Source organism: Orcinus orca, chromosome 18 (assembly GCF_937001465.1).
Source record: "Orcinus orca chromosome 18, mOrcOrc1.1, whole genome shotgun sequence".
In the NCBI taxonomy this organism is placed as follows: Eukaryota; Metazoa; Chordata; class Mammalia; order Artiodactyla; family Delphinidae; genus Orcinus; species Orcinus orca.
The window spans coordinates 28,376,977-28,399,917 of record NC_064576.1 but is presented as its reverse complement, the minus strand read 5'-3'; the positions used below and the strand labels follow the sequence as shown (position 1 = coordinate 28,399,917).

Below are 22,941 nucleotides of genomic sequence, written 5' to 3'. Positions count from 1 at the left end.
AGGACAAAACGTAGCTCATGACTTTCCATATCTGAGCTAAAGATATAAATAAAGTGACTATGTCACTATAAATGAAATAATTTGAACAAAACAGTAATATAGATCACATTTCATGAATAACAGAGCAACAGTATACTTAAAAGTATAATGTGTACTTACAAATGTAAAGCTTTTGTACAGCAAAAACTCCATAAAAAAGTGTATAGACAAAAGATAAGTCAAAAGAAAATACATGAAACAAACATATGAGACAAAACTGCAATATCCATAACGTAGAAGAGCTCCCGCAAGCCAGTAAGAGATCATCAATCCCATATCGAAAGTGGGCAAAGCACATGGAATGCTGTTCTTAGGAAGGAAGCACAAATGGAATGTATGCAGATGCTGAATCTTACTAATAAACAGTAAAGCAGTCACAAAAACCGTGAGGGACCCACAATGCCCTCCTGCCATTATCTCATTCCTTTTATCTCTTTCATAACAAAATTCTCAAAAAGCAGTTTCCACTTCTTTACCTCTTTTATTCTATAAATTCTTTTTGGAAGAGTTGTTTTTATCAACTATTGAGTACACACAAAAGAAAAGTAACAAAATATTTTCAAAATAAAGTGTGAAGAATAATGACACAATATACACTAGTAAAAAGAACACTACCATTATCTATTAAGTACTCTGTGTCTCCCTCCCAACTCAATTCCTTTCCTTTTCCTTTCAAAGGTAACGATTATCTTGAATTTCAAAAGATTATTTTCTTGCTTTTCTTTATGATTTTTCAAATGTTTGTATCAAAATAGTATATTATTTAAGTCTGGTCTTCTCAATCAATGGCACTTGATGATCCAAATTTACTAAATATAAAAGCACTTATACCCAGCAATCCCACTTTGGGTACATATCCAAAAGAACTGAAAGCAGGATCTTGAAGAGATATCTGCACACCCATGTTCATAGCAGCATTATCCACAATAGCCAAGAGGTGGAAGCAACCCAAACATCCTTCGATGGATGAAGGGATAAAGAAAATGTGGTAGAAACATACAATGAAATACCATTCAGCTTAAAAAAAAAAAAAAAAAAAGAATGAACCTTGAAGACATTATGCTAAGTGAAACAAGCTAGTCACAAAATGACAAACTATGCATGATTTCACTTATATATATATCTAAAGTAGGCAAATGCAAAGCGACAGAAAGTAGAGCGGTGGTTGCCAGGAGTGAGAGGGAGGGGGAGATGAGCTGTTCTTTGCATAAGTTTAAGTTTTACAAAATGAAAATGTTCTGGAGAGATGCTGTTCAACAATGTGACTATATTTAATGCTACGGAATTGTACACTTAAAAATGGTTAAGATGTTAAATTTTATGTTATTTCCACCACAATTAAAACAATTTAAATTATTTTTAAAAAACACTTAAAAATAATACTTCACACAGAGTAAATTCTATGAAAATAGCTGCTATAATTAGTAGCATTAATATTATTGGTTTATTGCTTTTTAATTTAATCTATCAATCTAAGTGATACTTGTAGTCTTATTGATATAAAAAACAAAATACATGCATTTTAAAAGGTATCAAACAGGGCTTCCCTGGTGGCACAGTGGTTGAGAGTCCGCCTGCCAATGCAGGGGACACGGGTTCGTGCCCCGGTCCCGGAAGATCCCACATGCCGCGGAGCGGCTAGGCCCGTGAGCCATGGCCGCTGAGCCTGCGCGTCCCGAGCCTGTGCCCCGCAACGGGGGAGAGGCCACAACAGTGAGAGGCCCGCGTACCGCAAAAAAAAAAAAAAAAAGGTATCAAACAATATAAACCAAACCTAATACTTGTGACCCATAGCGAAGGTTAGTGGGATTTGGTACGGGGGAAGAAAAAGATTTGGAGAAGGACCACATCATTTTTCCTGTTTGTATTTTTGCTTTGCTTTTTAAAAATAACACAGATTCATGTGTTAGTTTTGTAAATTTTGACATGGGAAATAAAATTGCTATTAACATTTATCTGCTCTTTTCAAATGTTAAAAGTTTCTAATTGTTCAGGAGAAGTTATTGTTAAGAATACAAAAGGAGGCAGACTCAGGCCGGAAGGAAAGTCAAAGTAAGCTGATACTGAATCTGCAATGTCTGTGATAGCTGTAAAATGCACATACCCTACTGAAAAACACAAAGGACACAAAGCAGCCAGAAGTCAGGATAAAGGAACAAACTCTCCACCTTCCAGCTGTTTTACTCAAACACAGGAGGAGACTGTCCTTCATCTTTTTTTTTTTTTTTTTTTGCGGTACGCGGGCCTCTCACTGTTGTGGCCTCTCCCGTTGCGGAGCACAGGCTCCGGACGCGCAGGCTCAGAGGCCATGGCTCACGGGCCCAGCCGCTCCGCGGCATGTGGGATCTTCCCGAACCGGGGCACGAACCCATGTCCCCTGCATCGGCAGGCGGACTCTCAACCACTGCGCCACCAGGGAAGCCCTGTCCTTCATCTTTTAATCTCTGTTTTAGAATAAAGGGTAAATGATCAAGGACCTGGCAAGCATTTGAGATCATCTGTCCCCACTGCTACCACGTGTGAAAAAGGCAAGGTTCAAGTAATCGGATACCGCACTTTGGAGTTCTGTTAAGACCCCAGGGAAATGATTCTAATGTTAGAATCTACTTCTACTGTTCTCTCTAATTTAGAGAATGCATTTCTAATTTAGTAAATGTATCCAGAAACTAATTCCATACTGCCAGTTTTTACTTTATTTTGTTAATGCAAATTTACTTCATTTAAAAATAAAACATGTAAGGATCATAGAAAATCAAACATCAATTTAAACCTAGGTCCAAACCAGAGCTTGCTCTTTGGTAACTAAGTCTCTTGTACATTGACTTCCAATCAGTAAATAGTTGAGGATAATTCTATTTTTACATCATTTGTTTCTCTATCCCCTCCGTTCCACTGTGACCACTCTAATTCTGGTTCTCAGTATCTCATGTCTTCATAAGAATCACTATAAGACTACTCACCTCTAGTCTCTTGTTATCTAATCTACCCTGTATATTCCTGCTACGGAGATCTAAAAGCACTACTCAACTCAGTTCTGGCCTCCAAGTCTTCCCACAAAACGCCCAAGTGAGATAGCAAGCTTGTGAGCAACCTGGGAAGCACTATAATTCCTTCACTAGGAATCAGGCCTCAGGATTGATAGAAAACATGGCCTTTTAAGACTTGGATGGCTGGTAGAAATGAAAGCAGGAATGGGCAGAATAAAGAAGACAGAGGAAGTCTTCCCCCTCCTCACTCATGCCACTTCAACCTCTCAACTTACCTGGATTCCTACTAAGGCTGGCCAAATAAACAACGCAAGGGGTAAAAAATGGTTAAGTCCTGTGATGAGCCACTCTGGTAAGGGCAGTATACACCCCCTATTAGCATTCAAAGCTACAAATCTGAGGATAACTCTTTCCTTTACTCATTATGTATATAAAGCACCATAATAAATTTTAAACAAGTTACAATAAAATTTCTTGAATCGCCTGTGTACCTGTATCCATCTCTACATTTTTGTAATTTCCAGAGTTCGATAACCCTGTATATTTCTCTACCAATATGGGGATTTTGTTACATACATTCCTAAAGGGCAAGCTCATTGATCATATTTATTCTGTATTGTCTTTGGCATAATTTCTTCTACATAGCTGGTAATGATTAGATATTTACGGGACCAGGAAATAGAGTGAATTCTATACAATACAGACAAGAATTCTGACAGACTAAAAATAATTAACAAGAGAACCCTTGAGAGTAAAATTTCTTATTATAATGAGAGTAGCAAAGCCTTCTACAGCACCTACTATGCGCCTCTACCCTAAGTTCTCATAACAGCCTATAAGGTACCATTATTATACCTATTTTATAAATGACAAAAGTAAGGCACACAGAGTCAAAGTAACTTGTCCACAGCGACACAGAAAGCAACGTGTGCAGCTGGGATAAACCTAGGCAGTCTGGCTCAGAATTCATGCTTTGAACCACTACACTAAAGGTAGCAAGAGTGAAGGTCCCCAAGAGTCACTGTGATAGAAGTGTAGTTAACAGTTAAATAGGAGAGTTCTCATCTATGAAAAGTCTGCCTATACATGACTTTTATATTCCACAAAAGTACAATTTGATCCAAACTTATTTATTACTCTATTTTATAAACAGAGAAGCTTACCTCCAAATGACATCATACACAGGATCAAGACACACACCAAATCCTTGCAGATCCTCTTGTTCAGAGTCATTAAACGTTTTACAACTCCCATCCACTTTATTTATCAGAAGACACTTAAATGGAGGAGGTTCTGATATAGAAGCAGGTACCAAGCCTTAGGAAAAAGTATTTATATATTTTAAAGATGCATTACCTTTTTATATTCCCCCAACTTATAAGATAAGCATTTCCTATAAGGTAAGTATTATTACTATCTCCATTTTACAGAAGAAGACACTGACACTGAGGGATTTAAGTAAGTAAAAACCTTTAAGTAGCAGAATTTGGACTAAAACCTCAGGCTGTCTAAGTCCACAACACATGCCCTTAATTTCTACACAATACTACTCTATTATATAATTATTCATGATATCATGGACACAAGTATAAATTGACACCTTGGTCTCGATGAAACGTCAAAGTTTGACTTATGTAACCTTCCATAAAACTAATTTCCATCATTTACTTGACAAGAACCAACACAGAAAAATTCCTCTTTCCAATACACTGTATAGGATTTATACCACTACAATTTAGCTCATATTTCCACCACTCTCTAGCTTATAAGTACTTTGGTTTCTACTTTCCTAATTATTTCATTCTTCCAGCACATAGATATGTATAAACATAGACACTTAGAAGCTTCTTTTAAACTACTTCAAACAGAAGAAAACAAAAAGCTACAGGACTACATCTCGTAATAGGGAAAGATGACCGTTTACTATCAAGGCTATTTTGGAGGGACATTTGCTTGTTTGGGGTATTACCTATGATGTGTTTACTGGCAAAAATTTCTGATGTAGCGAGCACATGAGAATTAATAAGTGCTTCATCAATTCGTAAGAAAGTCTGGTCCCCACTTGCACCTATCCAGGTAGCTTTTCTTCCATATTTTGATCCAATGTTAGGCATGGGAGCTGGTTTTGCATTCCAATATGGCACATCCAAAATTGGTCTACCCAGTTGTCCTTTCTAAAAGATTAAATAAATCGTATTAACAATAATACTGGATAAACAATTTATAATATTTTATAAAGTTAAGGAAACAGTAGACAAAAATAGCTCTGTGAGACGTTATTCTTCATCAGTTGTTAGCTATATTTTTTAATAAATGAAATTCATATGAAATTTGGACCAAACATTTACAAAGGAGTAAAATAATTTCTGTTATTCTTAGGAATTCTCCCCCTAATAAACCACATAGTACATGATTAAAAAAATAATAATACAGTTGAAATATTTCTCCATGTAAGAAATCTCCCTGAAATACTGTGATTGTCTTTACCAACATTTAAATGAAAAGTATAATAAATACACAATATGTTAAAAAATTGGTAATACAAATTGTTCATTTAAAAAATCACTTTGCTACTTTAAGTTGACGGTACCATAAAATGTCACTCTCGAACTCACAGAGTCTAAAAATATTTGGGTAAAAGGCCAAAATAATGAATACTGCCACTGTGAATACAATTAGGAAATTACATATTTTTCACATGATCATGTGTTAGTAAGTTATTTCACTTATTTTTCAAGATAGACAGCAGAATCATTATGATGTCTTAAGTAAGTAACTGTGAACTCACTTAAAAAGTATGGCTGTCTCTAGGTACCTGTTTGGTAAGAGTAATAGGAAGTTTCTCACTACTAAGCGAGTAGCTGTAAAAGAATGTTAATGTTGGATTGGGAAATATTCACCCACCCGTTGCTCAGGAGCTCTCTCTCTCTCCTAGCATTCCCCTTCCACAACCCCCTGGAAGGCAGACAATGCTGCACCACGGCAGCCAGGGTTCACTACAAGTAACGGGAACGGGAAATCACGGCAAAACACCCAGAGCATAAGGGAGCCAGGAACACTGCAAACAAACACAGCCACAAACTGACTGCAAAAGCAACAGAACATCAATCCCTGGGTTGAACCAATGGAGGGAAAAGTGGCAAGCACAGGATTAGAGAAGCAGCCAAGAAATTTCAATGTTTATCTCAGCTTCTTTCAAGATCCTTATGTTTTGACAAAACAACAACAACAGCATAAAAATGTGTACGTCATATTGAGGGGTATTATTATGCTTTTGGAGGAAAAGAAACTAATTATATTTTTCATTGACTACTGAAATAAATATCTATTCCCCTATCAACCAACTAATGTGAAGAAAAGCAGTCTAAAAATATGATAGCTGCCTGGACAGGCCCCATGGGATTCAGAACGTGGTTATAAATAAGCCACATTTAAATACACAGAGGTTCACAGCTACAGCTTCTGGGACTAGAGGACAATGATGATTGTCTGATTCTAAACATTACCATTCACATTCCCTCCAAAACAACAAAATTCACACAGAGCGGGCTTCTCTGGTAGCGCAGTGGTTAAGAATCTGCCTGCCAATGCAGGGGATGTGGGTTCGAGCCCTGGTCCGGGAAGATCCCACATGCCACGGAGCAACTAAGCCCATGCGCCACAACTACTGAGCCTGCGCTCTAGAGCCCGCAAGCCACAACTACTGAGCCCACGTGCCACAACTACTGAAGCCCACGTGCCTAGAGCCCATGCTCCATGACGAGAAGCCACCGCAATGAGAAGCCCGCGCACCGCAACAAAGAGCAGCCCCCGCTCACCGCAGCTAGAGAAAACCCCTGCGCAGCACTGAAGACCCAACTCAGCCAAAATTAAATAAATAAATAAATAAATAAATAAAAAATCCACACAGAGCAAAGAAAACCACACATGACTCAAGCCTTCAGCAGTATCAGGAAATAATGGACCTCAGGACTTTTAAGGTGCCTGAAACCAGAGGGTGGAGGTAAGGTGCCGGGCACAGAAGGGGAGGCTCAAGAAGGGAACAGAGGGAAGAACTGGTGAAATCATCCCCCAAGGGAAAACCTGAACCTCTGCGTGAAAATGCCAGATAACAGGCAAGGGCTCGAAGGTTCACAGTGCCAGCCACAGGAAAAAGCTTCAAAGTACGCAGGACGATTGCTCACCCATCAGGCTGACACAAATTAAAAGGTATGAGGGACAACACATGCTGCTGGCAAGGCTGTGGAGAAACAGGCACTCTCGGACACTGCTGGTGAGATGCAAAATAGAGGGGAATCGTTACTATCTCACGAAACTACACAGGCATTAGCCTTCGACCCAGCAACCTTACTTCGAAAAATTTACCTCAAAGGCACACCTCTAACAATATTCATTGTTATTGTTGCAAAATATTAGAAAATACTTCTTATTCCAAGCACAAGAAATTGATTTAATAAACTACAAGATATATACACAATTGTACTATGCAGATGTAAAATACGAATTGGGAAGATCTCTATGAACTGATGAGGAATGATTTCTAGGAGATACAGTAAAGTGTAAAGACAAAGTACTGAAGAGCATATATAAAATGCTACATTTTGAAAAACAAAGATGGGGAAATAATTATATATATGTATATATATACATACCATATTTATACCTATATCAATGCAGATATAGATAGATGGTGTGTGTGGTTATTTACGTATTAATCTTTAAAAAAATAAACACAGGAAGGAGAAACTGGAAAACAATGAACTTCATAACCTACAAGCACGGCGTGAAGGGGTGGGAAGTAGGGATGCCAGAGATGGGGGAGGGAACGACACTTGGGTGAGTATACCATTTTTGTGTAACTTAACTTTTGGAAACATGTTAAGGTTCTACACATTCAAAAAATAAAACTCCATCTAAGGATGTGGGAGGAGGGACCCTTAAACTTAAAAGCAAACTGAAACAGCGCACTGGACCACAAACCACTCTCCTTGGAGGTCTGAGAGCTCCAAGTCGGCAGGACATGGTAGGGGACAGCAGTTAAACCAATGTCTTCCTACAAAGGGCCAGGAAGACTGTTACAAGAGGGAAAAGAGGAACCCCACTCAGTGACAGTCTTTTAATTCGTCCCCTTTCTGCCCTACCTTTGGCATTCCTCTGGAGCCTCATTCACTGTTCAAGGCCAAAGTTATCTCCATGCTGAAAGGTCATCCCTCTTTCTCCCCCACCCGAGATCAGATCTTACTCACTTTACGGAGATGAACCCCTGTCCCAGGACAGGGTGAGACAAAGTGTAACCGGTAAAAGGGCCCGTTTTCAGGAACAAGGGAAGGAAGGTGATCCTTGGCTGTTGTCACCCTTTACAAAGAATCTGCTAGTTCTACCTATTTTTATCCATATTAAATAAAATTTAAAGAAAAAGAAAACTAAAACAAATGAACCCAACTCTATTCCAAAGGAATAACATAATCCCACTGAAAGGGGGTGGGAAGAAAGAATCCAAGTAACTTATGAACACAGTATCTGAATCTATACCTTCGGTCCTGGGGTAGGACACAGGCGAGAGGGGGCGAGAGCGGGGGAGAGGAGGGCAGAAACAAGAGTGATAAACAAATCCTGAACTCTTTTTAGGGAGTTTGTTTTTACAGTAGTGTGGGCAAAGCAAATATAAAACTATTTCAGACATAGTTTAGGACTGAGTGAATGAGAAATAAATGTATTGATATTGTTGGGATCCAGGATGCTTACTGTGGAAGAAGGGACATAAACATGGAATGAGACAAGGTAAGAAAGAACCCTATGGGAATGGGCTGGAATTAAGAGGTATCAGTGCAGACTTATTATTTCTAAAATATACGTATGTATGTATATATGCACACAGATGTGTACTGGGGATGCAATGAATACACCCAGTGCTCAGCTGGTGTCTAGTACTATTCCCCACTAAAAACAACCTAGGTTTTTTAGAGAAATAGCTGATTCTAGGACTCATACAGATAAGCCTGGAACAACTTGTTATGCCAGGAAGTAAGGAAGTACTCAAAAAAACAAAGAGGCATGTCACCAGAACACAGAAGTCAGCATGAAGGGACTCCCACTGGCGAAATCTGAGACAATATAAGCACCCAAATAATTAAGTACAGTAATGACGAAAAAAGAGAAATGTGTCTACACCAATAATAAGTAGACAGGTAAACAAACAAATATTAAATGGGCTCTTGCTTAGAGTAAAACGCAAAGGGCTGACAGGTAAATGTGAGGAGGTGCTGGGGTTGGAAAAATCATCATTTTTGCAGCCATTATAGTAAAAACTGGCTCAGGCAAGAACAATCAACAGACGCGAAATCTAGAAATTCTGAAGAGAAGCAGGTATCTTAAAACTTAACAGTGTCAACCCAAAGACTGCTTATTAGTTTCAAGTGAAAAAATTCTAACTCTGCGGTAGTGAAATCAAACAAAATTTTACAGGTGATCAAAATTTACATCACCAGTGAAGGGCAGGTGGGCATTTTGTGCCTCCAAATGTGATTCCCTGAGAAGGACACGATGTCACTTACATGGTATTTTAGTCTGGAACGCACAACCTGAATCTAAACATGAGGAAATATTAGAGAAACAAAAATAAGGAACCTTTTGTTAAAAAAAAGAAGTACCATATTCTTCAAAAATGTCAATGTCATAATAAACAAAGAAAAGGAGCGAAAATGTTACAGATTAAAGGAGACTAAAGAGACATGAGAAATAAATACAATGCCTGATCCTAGACTGGAGGGGAAAAATGCCAGAAAAGAATTACCGGATCAACTGACAAAACACAAACTATTTAAGGAGTAAAGGATCATAATGTGTGCAAGTTATTCTTAAAGGACAAGAAAAAAAAGTTTTATACACACATGCATACAGAGTACATGAGAGAATGAGAGCATGAATATACAAATGATAAAGCAAACGGATCAAAATGTTACCAATAGGTGAATCTGATTCAAGAATATATGGGCGCTCTATGTACTATTCTTATTTTTGGGAAACTTTCTGTAAGCTTAAAATCATTTCCAAGTAAGAGATTTTTTTTAAGTTCACATTTACATTTAAAAAAAATCAAGAGTTGCAAATTACATCCCAGAGACTTAGGTTAGAGGGTTCTGAATAGTTACCCACATCACAGATGGTACAGGTTTATTAGCACAGTCTTATTAAGCTTTTCCTTGAGCTCTACTATGCCCAAACTATACAAAATTCTCAGAGCATCTTCACTCTTTTCAAGCTTTGGCAAAAAAGAGAAAGAGCAAAACAGACAGGCAAACAGACAGAGAGAGACACAGAGAGGGAGAGGAAAAACTAAACTATAACTCTAAACAAATCTACCAAGAGAACCAGGCCTTTAAAAAGTTCTAAAATAAAAATAATTCTACATGTTAAGAAAAATGATTCTTTACAAACTGTTGGGAAATAAGTTTTCAGTGACAGAATTAGCTCTACTGAATGCTTAACAGATTCTGACCTGGAATAAACATGTCCAGTATTCTAACACAGCTGTTAAATTTAATAAATTCTAATGCTACACTACAAAAGAAAATCATTTCAAAGCAAAGTCTGTTAGGTTTTGTGTATGTTGGATGTGGAGACAGGAAATATGCATATGCAATAATTATAATACAAGAATTTCACTGAAACCAGAAAAAATAGCTAACGTAGACAAATTGCAAGGCAACGGTACAATGCAATATTATTAATGCTTAAAAAATTTCTTACAGAAAAACTTCCAAATGTGAAGACCTGTCCATCCATTAAAAGTACTGCCGTGTGGTTGCTGCCTGCAGTAACTTGTGTGCTAGGGCCTGGCAATGCTTGAACAAGAGTGGGACATCCCCTAGGTTAAAAAAAAAAAAAAAAAAATTAAGTCAATTTCTTACAAGACCCAACTGAAATAAAAAAACAATAAACAATGCAATAAAAAATAGAAGAGATAAAAGGCACTAATAAGAATATTCAGCAAACACTTACTTAGGTACTATATGCCTGTCTCTATCCTATGCGTTAGGTACACAAAGATGAAAAAGACATAATCACTGACTTTAAGGAGATTATTAAAAAGATTTCTTGAGTTTACTACCCTAACTATGGACACATAATTTTTATTTTTTCTGAAAGACTGGTGCTACCTTTGTTTTAAAAGAAAAAAAAATGTTACCTTATATAGTGAATGGCAAGTTAGAGAGCTCTATAAATATTTGTCAGATGAAATAGAAATCATGAGCTGATTTAGCAGGAATTCAATCTAAGAACCATACAAAACAATTAAATTTATGTCTTATTTTCTACTTTTTTCCACTGAACTGTCAATTATTTTTATGTCTTCTTTTCTACCATTTTTTCACTGAACGGTAATTTTAGATTTTAACATATACAGTAGTTAATGAATTAGAATACAGTATCATGAGAGGCACTGCAGCAGTGGCTACAAGCTCAGGCTCTAGATGTAGACTGCCTGCATGTGAATCCTGGCTCCACCACGCAGTAGCAATGTACCATGACTTTGAACAAGTTACTCGTCCTTTTTGTATTTCAGTTTTCTCTTCTATTACATGGAGATAATATTAAACAGTATTTACCCCATAGGGTTCCTATGAACAATAAAGAAGCTCACATATGTCAAGGGCTTGGATCAGTGTCTGGTACACAGTTAACAATTAATAAATGGTAACTATTACGATAAATGGTATCCCCGTATTCATCGTTTCTATCCTTGTAACCATCCCTATATCACTTTATTTACCACTTTCAGTTATCATCATCTATAATGAGAATAATCACACTACAGAAAGAGTCCACACATAATAGGAGAGCTCTGTTTTTGAGACAATGTAATATAATACTTTAAATTTTTTTAAATTACATATGTTTTTAAATGATTATTCAGGCTGCAATGAAAAATGAACTGGGAAGAGGCAAGACTAGCAGCTGGAAACCTAGTTAAGAAGATGTCACAATAATCTGGGTGAGTTATGGTGGAGGCCTGAAATAGGAACAGTGTGGACTGAAAGGAATGAATGGATTTGACAGCTCTGTAAGGAACAGAACTGACTAGACTCCGGCAATGACTGACATGGGGCAATGAAGGTTTTCTGCTTAAGTAACAAGGTAGATGGTGGTAACATTCACTTAAGCTATGAGAATGAATGACAGCTAGGAAGACGAAGAGAGAAAAGATAGTTTTCATTGTAAGTCTCTCTAACATTTAGGTATGGACAGAGGAAGAAGAAGAGCTCATAAAATCTAGGACATAACAAAGAATGAACTCTGGAAAAATGTGGTATGTAGACAGTCATTTCAAGAATAGGGAAATAATGTACATGCTGAATGCTCTAGAGACAGATACAAATGACCACCTGATTTTGCAAGAAGGAAGTCTCTTTGGTGGAGTAGGCACAACACTATGTAGCAAAGGAAGAGTTAACAGTGGGGTCAGAGACTAATGCAAAATCCCTTCAAAAACCTCAGCACAAAAGGGAAAAAGGAGAACCAACAGCTAGAGGGAAAATGGAGCTGAAGGGGAAGCTCTGTCCTTTTTAAGAATTTGCAGAAGTTTAAAAGAGTAAAGATAAGGACATATGGTTCAGAGGGGAGACAAGAAACAGAACTGGATCCCTATGGAAAAGGCAGAGGTTTCACAGCATAGACAAGAACAGGCCCCTCTTTCAGTGTAACATGAAGAAGGAGGAAAGAAGTAGTAATGGACGCAGGCAGGTTGGCAGAGTTGCTGGACTGAAGAATTTCCCACCTAATGTTTTTATTTTTGCTGTGATGTGAACAGAGGTCATGTGCTGAGAGGAAGAGGAAATGGGTGAGGAGAGAATTTAAAGATTATGGAAAGGGTACGGTGGTGAATGGAAAAAATAAAAACCTAGACCAGAAGTTTTTAACCCAGATCCAAATGACTTCTAGGAAGTCTAAAAGTGAACTTCAGGAGATCTGTTGAGTCTTCTAATCTGGAAGCCAACTTTTAAGTGTATATTCTTATGTCTCTTTTTCTGAAGAGACAGCCTATGTCTTTCATCACATTCTCAAAAGGTCTTAAATCAAACAGTTCAAAGCTACAAACCAGGAGGATCATTGCCTATTGTAGAAGGATTGGTCCAATCTACAAATCATAACAATCTGTATAAGTATGGTGATTTATTTTCTTCCGGAAGCCTAAGTTAGACATAGAAAATATAGGTAGACCGATTCATGCTTGAAGTTTTGCCATGCCTTAGCATCAAGACCCAAGAGGGTGAGAAAACTGAGGATAATGGTAAGAGTACAGGTGAAGAGAATGAATGACAGTCTCTAACGTGGGTCAGAAAAAAACTGAAACAGGCGATAGACACTAAGAAAGTAGAGGGCTCTAGAGAATGAAGTACTGATAAAGTCAAAGACCAAGTAAAGTAATGCTAAGTAACAGAAGAAGAAATTGTCATCAGATCATGGGTTGTTTAAACTTAAAAATTCAGAGTTGGAGCTATGCTAGATCCATAATGGGTCCTGGGAATGACCACCATGAATGTGGAAGTAAAGTTCACTAGATCTAACTCACGGTGTCAAGGTAACTGTATTGTATGGGACCATTCATGAGTGTGTGACAAGACTCAGACTGGGAAAACACTGTGAGTCAGATACTAAATTTTCAGTGAATGAAAGGCAGTGACTAAAACACAGGTAGGTAGTAACCAAAGGGGAGGACAGCAGAATGGCCCTGCCTCAAAAGAGTAGTTTTTACTTGAGGATACAATAATATGGCTAGGAACAGCAGTGAAAGTTAAGTGGTTCTCAAATCTGAGGTACTGGGAGTTTTGGCAATAAACAATTACCAGGTCAAAGGGCTGTATGGCAAACTAATGTCCTCACAGAAATGTCCAGTTCGATTCAAACAAAGGATTCAAACAAAGGATTAAACTGCAGACAAGTAAACAGTACCTAAAACTGTTTACTTGTCTGCAGTTTACAAAGCATTTTCAAATAAAATGTACCACTGGTTATCAAAATAACTCTATGGGTAGATCTGAAGCCCTTTAAAAAGAATTCTCCCAGAGTTAGTGGCAATTCTTCTAATAAACTCTTTTCATGATACTAGAGCCCATTTATTAAATTATTTGGTAAACACAGGAAGAACAGAAAACAAAAATTATATGTGTATGTGTATGCATGCCAGGCATTTTACAGACACTATATTAATTCTTTAACAATGCTATGGGACATTTAAACTAAGGCTTAGTAAATTAGTCACATAGCTGGTAAGAGATGAATCAAAGATATGAACCTTGTCTAAATGGTTCCAGACATCATGACTGTGTAGCATATTAATGCAGAAGGAAGATACAGCAAGAAAAAGATGAAACTCAGAAACATTATAAGAATTATCCAAATTCTACTGAAAAAAGGAGAATAAAAGCGTCTAAACGCTATAGTCCCTTTCCCAACATCCAGGTTTAAGTTTACTGAAAAGAGTAAAAGAATTTGGAATTCAGAGATTTAGGAGCATACTGAAGAAAATAAACGAGAAAGAGGGTTGGTAGACTCATGTCATGAGTGAATGTATTACAGCCCTCAGAAGCTTTTTGACATTCACTTTTAAAAGCAGCAACAGTAACACCCAACATTTACTGAGCATTCACTACAGGCTAGGCCCTGTGCTAAGTAAACAACACCTATCATCTCACTGAACAACAACCTTCTGAGAGAAAGATACTTATTCCCATTCAAAAGGAAGAAACTGAGACACAGGAAAGTTAAGTAATGTGGTCAAGGTCACATGGGCACCAAGTGATATAATCAGACTCAGTCATCCTGGCAAGACACCGCATTAAATAAAGAGAATACCAATAACACGTTTCTACCTTTAGCACATGCACATTACAATATTTATCTTACATTAATCACACATTATTAATGTGTGCTATACAATAAATTTCAGTTAAAAGTGCTTGATTACTAGAAACTTAAAAAAAAAATACCTTCCAACTTTATTTCAACTAAATATCTATAAATGTTTTGCTTCGTGGTAGTTAGTTAATATGTATGCTATTGAGGCTTTGTTCCTCCGGGGACTGTTCCTCCATACACATGGTCAAGTCCTTTTGGAATTCATAACAGTTCCTGACTCCTGCCTTCCAAGTCCCAGACAGATCCAGACAAACAGGGTAACCGGAGTGTTCACGGCACAGACGGTTCTGGCTGGTTTCCGTTTAATCCACTAGGTACAGTGTGTAGGCGTTATTTCACTGCATTACCCAGCCTGGAGCTCCCCACCCCCATGGAATCAGCCTTCCAGTTACAACTCAATCAATGGAACCAGGAGTGAAAATTCACATGCTGGAAAAGAACAACTTTGGGCGGTTCAAAGAAATCCCACCAGAGTTTAATCTCCTTAAAAAACCCTAATTATTTAATTTTCAACATTAGAAGCTATCCCACTTCATGAAGATATATTCGAAACTATTAAAAATACTTAGCATATTGCCATGATACTGTCACCTGAGCGAGTCACTGCAAGTCAAGGTATGATGCCCCCTGGCTGACCATCAGGACCAGGAGGCAATGCTTTTAGGTAATAGCAGCCTCTTCACTTAAAAGCTGCCTTGAGATCCCTCCCGTTCTTCAGCCGTTACACCTCAACGTGGGGTGGCAGGACTTGTGCTTACGCTGTTCGTTCTTCACACTGTGCAGGCACCTTAGGGCTGTGATTTGATTATAGATATGATTTCCACTATTTCCCTCCCACTCAGTCAAGACCAGGAAGCACATACATTTGCTAAATCTTTTCTGTGGAGTGATATACAAGTACAGAGTCTGATTTGCGAGAAAGTGGCCCCCTTGCGGCACACGTGACTGATGCTCCATCATGTCTAACTGTAATGCACCTTTCCCAGGTTATGTCATGACTCACAAAATAATCTCCAGCTAAATAACAACAGCAATAATGGTGATGATGATGATAATAATAAATTCTCTTCTGTGTCACGAGTCTTCCATGAGAAACAGAACAAAAAGTTTCCAAATTCTTCTCCATGCATATTACAAGCCCTGTCTCAGTCTCTGCATATGAGTGATGTTGTTCAATTGCGACGCAAAGTACCTGCTGCCTTCTAATACCTGTGACAGTAATCACTCAACCCTGCAAAGTACCTGCTGCCTTCTAATACCTGTGACAGTAATTGCTCAACCCTGCAAAGCCACTGATATTCTGAAATTTCCAATGTCCGATATACAAATGCCATACCTGGTGACATCTGATACAGTAATCTGTCAAAGACCTTTTGCTCTCTTTCCAAGCACAATAGTTGTCCTTAAGATTGTGATAGTTTTATAAACGTGTTAACAAGTGTCAAACGTATGTTGCACTTGTGTTTTTAGTGAGAAGTTCAACTCAATGGTGTCTCAAATCATCTCTTTTCATCAATAACAACGGTCATCGAAGTAACTAAGGACACTCCTTTCACCTTCATTTTCTGTGCACTGCAAATGGACCTGACCCTGCCTTTTAGGGATGGATGGCGTTTCTTAATCCCGGATGCACAGTAGACTGTGGAGAGCTTTTAGGAAAGAACTGATGCTGGCATCCTATCCAACCCTTGCTGCCTCCATCTCCCACCCCCAACGCCCATCTCCCAACACACACCTCGTAAAAAGTCTAGATTTAGGGTCCAGGCATGGCATTTTTCAAGTTCCCCAAGTAATTCTACTGTGCAGGCAGGATTAAGAATCACTGGTCTTTACCATGTAAATGGCATCATCCCTGCCACAGTAATGAAGTGATTTCAGAATAAAGTGAAAATTATGGATTTTATTTAATGACTGGAGTGATTCACTGTATGTGAATGAGAAACCATATAGTTCCAATTGCTTCTGGCAGGTATCTTGTGACTATAGGAAGAATCAGGCAAGAATAGAGAGACAAAAAGAAAGGAGGTTCTGAGGTAAACTGAATTGGTGAGTCAAGTCTAGCCTGAAGCTGCCCTATATATCCCCAGACTTATAAATAAACCTGGTTTCAGTGGTGGGGCAGCCACACACGTAGACCACTCAGATCTTGAAGACCACCTGCTGCAGGGAACATAAATGACTAACAGCCTCAGATGCTGTTCCTTTGGGTCCACGAGGCCATTCTTCCCCTGGGAAGCTACCAGCCTGGGACTGAGCACTGTGAAGGTATGCGTGCTGGCCCATCCTGCCCAATTTGGGACTCTGCCAAAGGCAACCTTGGCTTGAGGACACCCCACTGGCCTGGCTAAAACTCAATCAGAACTGCACTGTAACCTGACTCTTCCTACCCCATTCTTCCTCCTTCTTTCCTTTCACAGGGGTCAGATCTACATCGGGCCTATTCCTACTCTTTTCCCTTTTATCTTTCACAGCAGTTTTCTACCAATAGACCCTTTGCACATCTAATCGTATCTTAGCATCTTCTTCTTGGAAGACCTGAGCTAACAAAGATGGATTTTTCTATACTTTTGACCAAAAGCACTCTCACTGTATTAAGCAGAAATGGAATCAGCTGCTGTAATGAAAGCCAAGTAACAGGGAATTAAAGAAGACAGAAGTTTATTTCTCTTTCAGCTAAGCACCCAATTATAAGGAGCTGATGTGGCACTTCCATGGTGTCGGGGACCCAGACTATTTCTATCTTGTGGCTCTGCCATTCTCAATACATAGTTTCCAACTTATGATCGCTATGATGACTTTTCCAGCTCCTGCCGCCAGGCATGGACTCCAGGCAGCAAGCTGGGAGGGAAGAGGGAGAAATGGAAGGGTATCCCCCTCCCCTTTAACAGCATGATCCCAAAGCTGCACATCTCACTTTAGTTTACTCGGCCATATCTTGCTGCAATGGAGGCAGGAAAATGAAGTCTCTGGCTTCATGGTCATGTCACCAACTAAAACTCTATTACCAAATGAAGTAGGGAAGAATGGATATTAAAAATGTCTAGTAGTCTCTACCACAATTAGTTCTTCACTATTCTGGATAAGTCAAAACAGTTTCTCTCAGTGACCATTAGATTTTGTTTGAAAATTATGAAAAAGCTTCAATGACTTCATGTTAATATTAGACCAAAATTTAAAAACGATAACATCAAGGAATATGAATAAATCTATTGCTGATCTGTTAAAATGCCATTTGGGGATAGTCACTGTCTTATCCATTGCCATGAACAGCCTTTAAAAAGATATTAATTCTTAAGAATGCAGTAAGATTTCATGATAATCATAATCACTCTTACATTTTAAATGTATAAAATGTAAATCAATTTTTCTCCCGAAACTACAAAATCATCTATCCCCACAAAAGCACTCAACCACAAAATCAAGAATAACCAATAATTTATGGGCCACAGTTTGCAAAACACTGGTATAAATACTTTTTCAAGTGTAGAAATATATATTTAGAAAGAAAAAAGGAAAGAAAGGAAAGAAGAAAGAGAAAAAAAAAACACACTCAGCATCTTCACACAAAAAGTTAAAGTACCTGGAATTGACATCTCCATGTCCGAGCTGCCCATGCTGCCCGTACCCAAATGTGTAGACATCGCCATTCTCCATTAAAACCACTGAAACCAAAATCCAGAGCTTTATTTTTTCATTGTATGCATTTCATATTTCTATCACAACTATACTGAAGGCAGTGCAATTTTCACTGTTTAAAATTAGTAGAGCCATTAAAAGTAGGCAAGTGAAGCATTGACAAATTTATATTTAATGAGAAATAAATATAATTTCAGTTCTGTAAAATATTTTTGTAGGTTATAAAAATGTATAATATTTTCATCATGTACACTTTAAAATTCTTATAAATGCCATTTAATAACATTAATATTTAATAAAACATTGGTTTGGGTCAACTGTAAAGTCTTTTTATAACGAGTAACTACATACAAAATGTTCACTCATATCTAGGATAATTATATAGGTAGATGGGTTTGAGCTCTGCACAGATATGTACAACATCAATATGTCTGTCAGAACTTTAGTATTTGTCAATGTCTTATCAAATAAGGAAATATATTGAGTATCAAAAGAAAGAATGTAACATATTTTATGTTTAGGTTGAAGAGTACAACCTAAGCTATATAATCCAAATGTTAATTATTTACTAGGAATTGAAATTTCTACTTTTTTAAAAAATATAGAAATTTGTTGATGCACATCTCTCACTGAACAGTAACAAAGTTTGTGACCAGATTATAAAAATCACAGAATTGTAGAGTTCAAAGGGACTTCAGGGATTATTTTATCTTCAAGAATTTCATGAACTGAATTATAAAATAAGTCCATCAGAAGACAGATTAGAAGTCAGACCTCTACATGTACCACAATGTTCATTGCAGCACTATTTACAATAGCCAGGACATGGAAGCAACCTAAGTGTCCATCGACAGATGAACAGATAAAGAAGATATGGCACATATATACAATGGAATATTACTCAGCCATAAAAAGAAACAAAATTGAACTATTTGTAGTGAGGTGGATGGACCTAGAGTCTGTCATACAGAGTGAAGTACGTCAGAAAGGGAAAAACAAATACTGTATGCTAACACATATATATGGAATCAAAAAAAAAAAAAATGGTTCTGATGAACCTAGGGGCAGGACAGGAATAAAGCTGCAGATGTAGAGAATGGACTTGAGGACATGGGGAGGGGGAAGGGTAAGCTGGGACAAAGTGAGAGAGTAGCACTGACATATATACACTACCAAATGTAAAATAGATAGCTAGTGGGAAGCAGCCACATAGCACAGGGAGATCAGCTCGGTGCTTTGTGATCACCTAGAGGGGTGGGATAGGGAGGGTGAGAGGGAGACACAAGAGGGAGGGGATATAGGGATATATGTATACATATAGCTGATTCACTTTGCTATCCAGCAGAAACTAACATAACATTGTAAAGCTATTATACTCCAATAAAGATGTTAAAAAAAAAAGAGAAGCCAGATCTCTAGACAATCATTTTATAGCTTAAAAGAGATTCTGTAATAAATATGCTTTCATAGATTTGAGAGATACTGCCACACTATAGCTTTTAAACACAGTTAACAGACTACATGTGTCAAAACTAAACAAATAGGTTATTTAGCACAATTGTAAAAATGCTGTTATACCCTAAAGTTCCAGCCGCTACCTGAATGGTGAAATCCACAGCTGACTTGTACTGCCCGGAGCTCACAGTCAAATCGCACAGAGCCTGGAGGATATGTTGTGATTTTACTTGCATCCTTTTCTCCTCGTTCTCCACTTCCATCTGTAAGTGTTATAATTTGTAATTAAGCCATTATTCATCTTCAAAATAAAATTTAAAATCAGCTTACTATGGAAAAACAAGAGAAAATGTTAAAAGGAACAAGCAAGAAGAATCTGTAGCTGTTAGAAGTGATAGATCAAGAATCTACCTGCAAAGAAGCAATTTTGAAAAGATATACTATATACTTCTGTTTGCAAATATCACTAAATCAGTAAAAACACAGATAAGGTCTGGTTACAGATAAAGCCTATTAATCTAATCAGTTATGTAACGTAAATGGGTCATTAAGTTATAGAAATAACAAAATTCTAAATGTAATAGTTTATATGGGAAAATTTAGTTTACATAAAAATAACTGCATGCAAAGTCATTTAACAATTGTTTTAAACTTAGTGATATTGTTAGTGCTAGCCATTTAAAAAAAATTTCTAGCTGACTCGCAAATGACTTAGATTTCCCAAACACATCTAGAAAGGCTACTCTGTCCGCCAGTATTGCTAAAACTCAATTGAACCTTAAAAAATTTCTAAAGACCAAATAGCTTTACCCAATGTATTGCAGTTCAATGGTTTCCTGTCATTCATTTTGTCTGTCCCACCTTGACCCTCAGCCAGTCTGCTCTGCGGTCTTCTTCTGGCCCCCAAACACAACTCTGAACCAAACCCTCTGCTTTTATTCCTTCTTTCCTCCTCCCTTCTTTTCATAATTTCCTACCATAAGCTTGCTTTAAGGCCCTCCCTCCAACCCTGGTTTCTACATTTGACTTTGAATATTCTGGCATTTTAACCATAAAATTTTAAAAACACATTCCAGAATTTAACAACTTTACTTTGGAATGTGTAAATAAGAAAGGCAACTTACTTTTCCTAGTCTAATACTATACATCAACTAAAATACGACCTCTATGTCATCAAGATTCAAATTCCTTACACATGGAATAAATGTAAATCTGGATGGAATTTCAGGTCAGCTAGTCTAAGCTAACTGCTTTGTGATACAGTAAATCTAAACAAGTGTGTATAATATGCAGATACACATGTGGATCTACAGACACACATTTTTTAAAAATTCTGTATTTTCATTACCCATTTTAGAACACTAAGCAGAATAACATCAAATCATTTCATGTTCACATTATCCTTCCTTTTTCTATCTAATATTTCTAACCTTTAGTACTATCCAGGTAAGACAAAATTGGCCTAAATTATGAGTTCCATTTCTATAACTAAATGACTCTAGCATTTCAAAAAGTTTTAAACTCTTTACAACATTAGGACAGTAAAACCTCACTAATTCGGAATAACACAGAATGGGTTGGCCTATATTACTTACTGAAAAGGTCTTAATTATAGAATGTTTAAGTAAAAGTTCAGTTTTATTACCTTCAAGCAGTACAGATTATAGATTAAACTAAATGCTATTGATACAATAAATAAAATGTGGTTACCTACATTATAATTCAAAATAGGCCTATATCACATAAAAAATGTACCATAAACATAAAAGTCCTTTAACATACAAGAATTAATTGCTGGACCCAGAGGCTGAAGGCACGTTGAAGGAATCCTTCATTTCTTGAGCCCTTGGTTTGAAAAGCTAGTGATTTTAGACAGGTTTCCCCTTATAAGTATGACCCTGAAAATTCAGAGGAAGAAGTTATTTTGAATTTTTTACTCAAAAAAGATCACAAATACTGTATCTGAAGTACCATAAATTTTGAATTAGTGAGAGGTTTTACTATAAAAGGAAAAAGAATATGATTCTTCTTTTGCTAAATTATCTAATGTGGGTTTGCCAAATTAAATCTGCAAGAATGGATGGGCTAAAAAAAAAAAAATCACAACATTTAGTTTTACTCCATCCAAAATGCAATATACTCTTAGTTCAAAGACTCCTCATCTTGGAAAGGCAGTGAAATGGTTAAGTATAAACAAGGGCCTACCCATAAAGGAATAAGTATCTTCCAAAGACTATTTAAATAAGATGACAGATATATAAAAATTTTACAGCTTTATCTCAATTGGTAAAAATATCTAATTATTAAAACCAAATCTGATTTAATACAGAAAACAAATTGTGTTCATTTGATTGTGCCAGACCTAACTAAATTCAATGCTACACCTTAATTTCAGTTTATATAAATGTATTGATGCCTAGTTAAAGCTTTTACCTTTGAATCTGGCATTCTGCCCTCTCTCTCGAATCAGAGATTAAATATAGATACAAAGCCCACAATAGAGACAAAGCATCAGGGAAGGAGGAAAAAAAAGCCTAGTAATTTACTGATTAAAATCATAGTGATTAAAAGAGTACTAGCTATTATTTAGAGGTAAAAAATAATACTAGAAACATTTTGTTCAAGTGCATCTAAACAAACCTTTATCTATATAAAATTATTTTTCAATTATTATAGATGGTGAAAATATTGTTATTATAAGAAAAAAACAGGGATAAGGTTCTTGATCACTAGTAGCAGCAGTGACAGAATTTTTTAAATATACGTCTGTATCTGGAATTTTATGTCAGTTCAAAAAATTAAGTACAATTCTAGTAATCTAGAAATTTACAAAAGTTTATCAAAGAAAAATGATACCTAATAAATAGTCAAGAATCTAGTGTAAATTCAAGAACTAGCAAGTGAA

The 22,941-nt window shown here is 37.1% G+C and overlaps 1 protein-coding gene across 14 annotated transcripts in view; it reads right to left on the bottom strand.

The window, feature by feature from the left end:
* MYCBP2 (MYC binding protein 2) overlaps positions 1–22,941 on the bottom strand; it is a 273,870-nt gene that overhangs the window by 146,724 nt on the left and 104,205 nt on the right. For all 14 annotated transcript variants that reach the window (XM_049700955.1, XM_049700957.1, XM_049700945.1 and 11 more), the window contains exons 19-23: positions 20,180–20,299; positions 18,526–18,607; positions 10,776–10,893; positions 4,996–5,200; positions 4,190–4,343 (exon numbers count right to left, since the gene is read on the bottom strand). In XM_049700955.1, the coding sequence (XP_049556912.1) occupies positions 4,190–4,343; positions 4,996–5,200; positions 10,776–10,893; positions 18,526–18,607; positions 20,180–20,299 (679 nt within the window). The remainder of the gene's footprint in view (positions 1–4,189; positions 4,344–4,995; positions 5,201–10,775; positions 10,894–18,525; positions 18,608–20,179; positions 20,300–22,941) is intronic.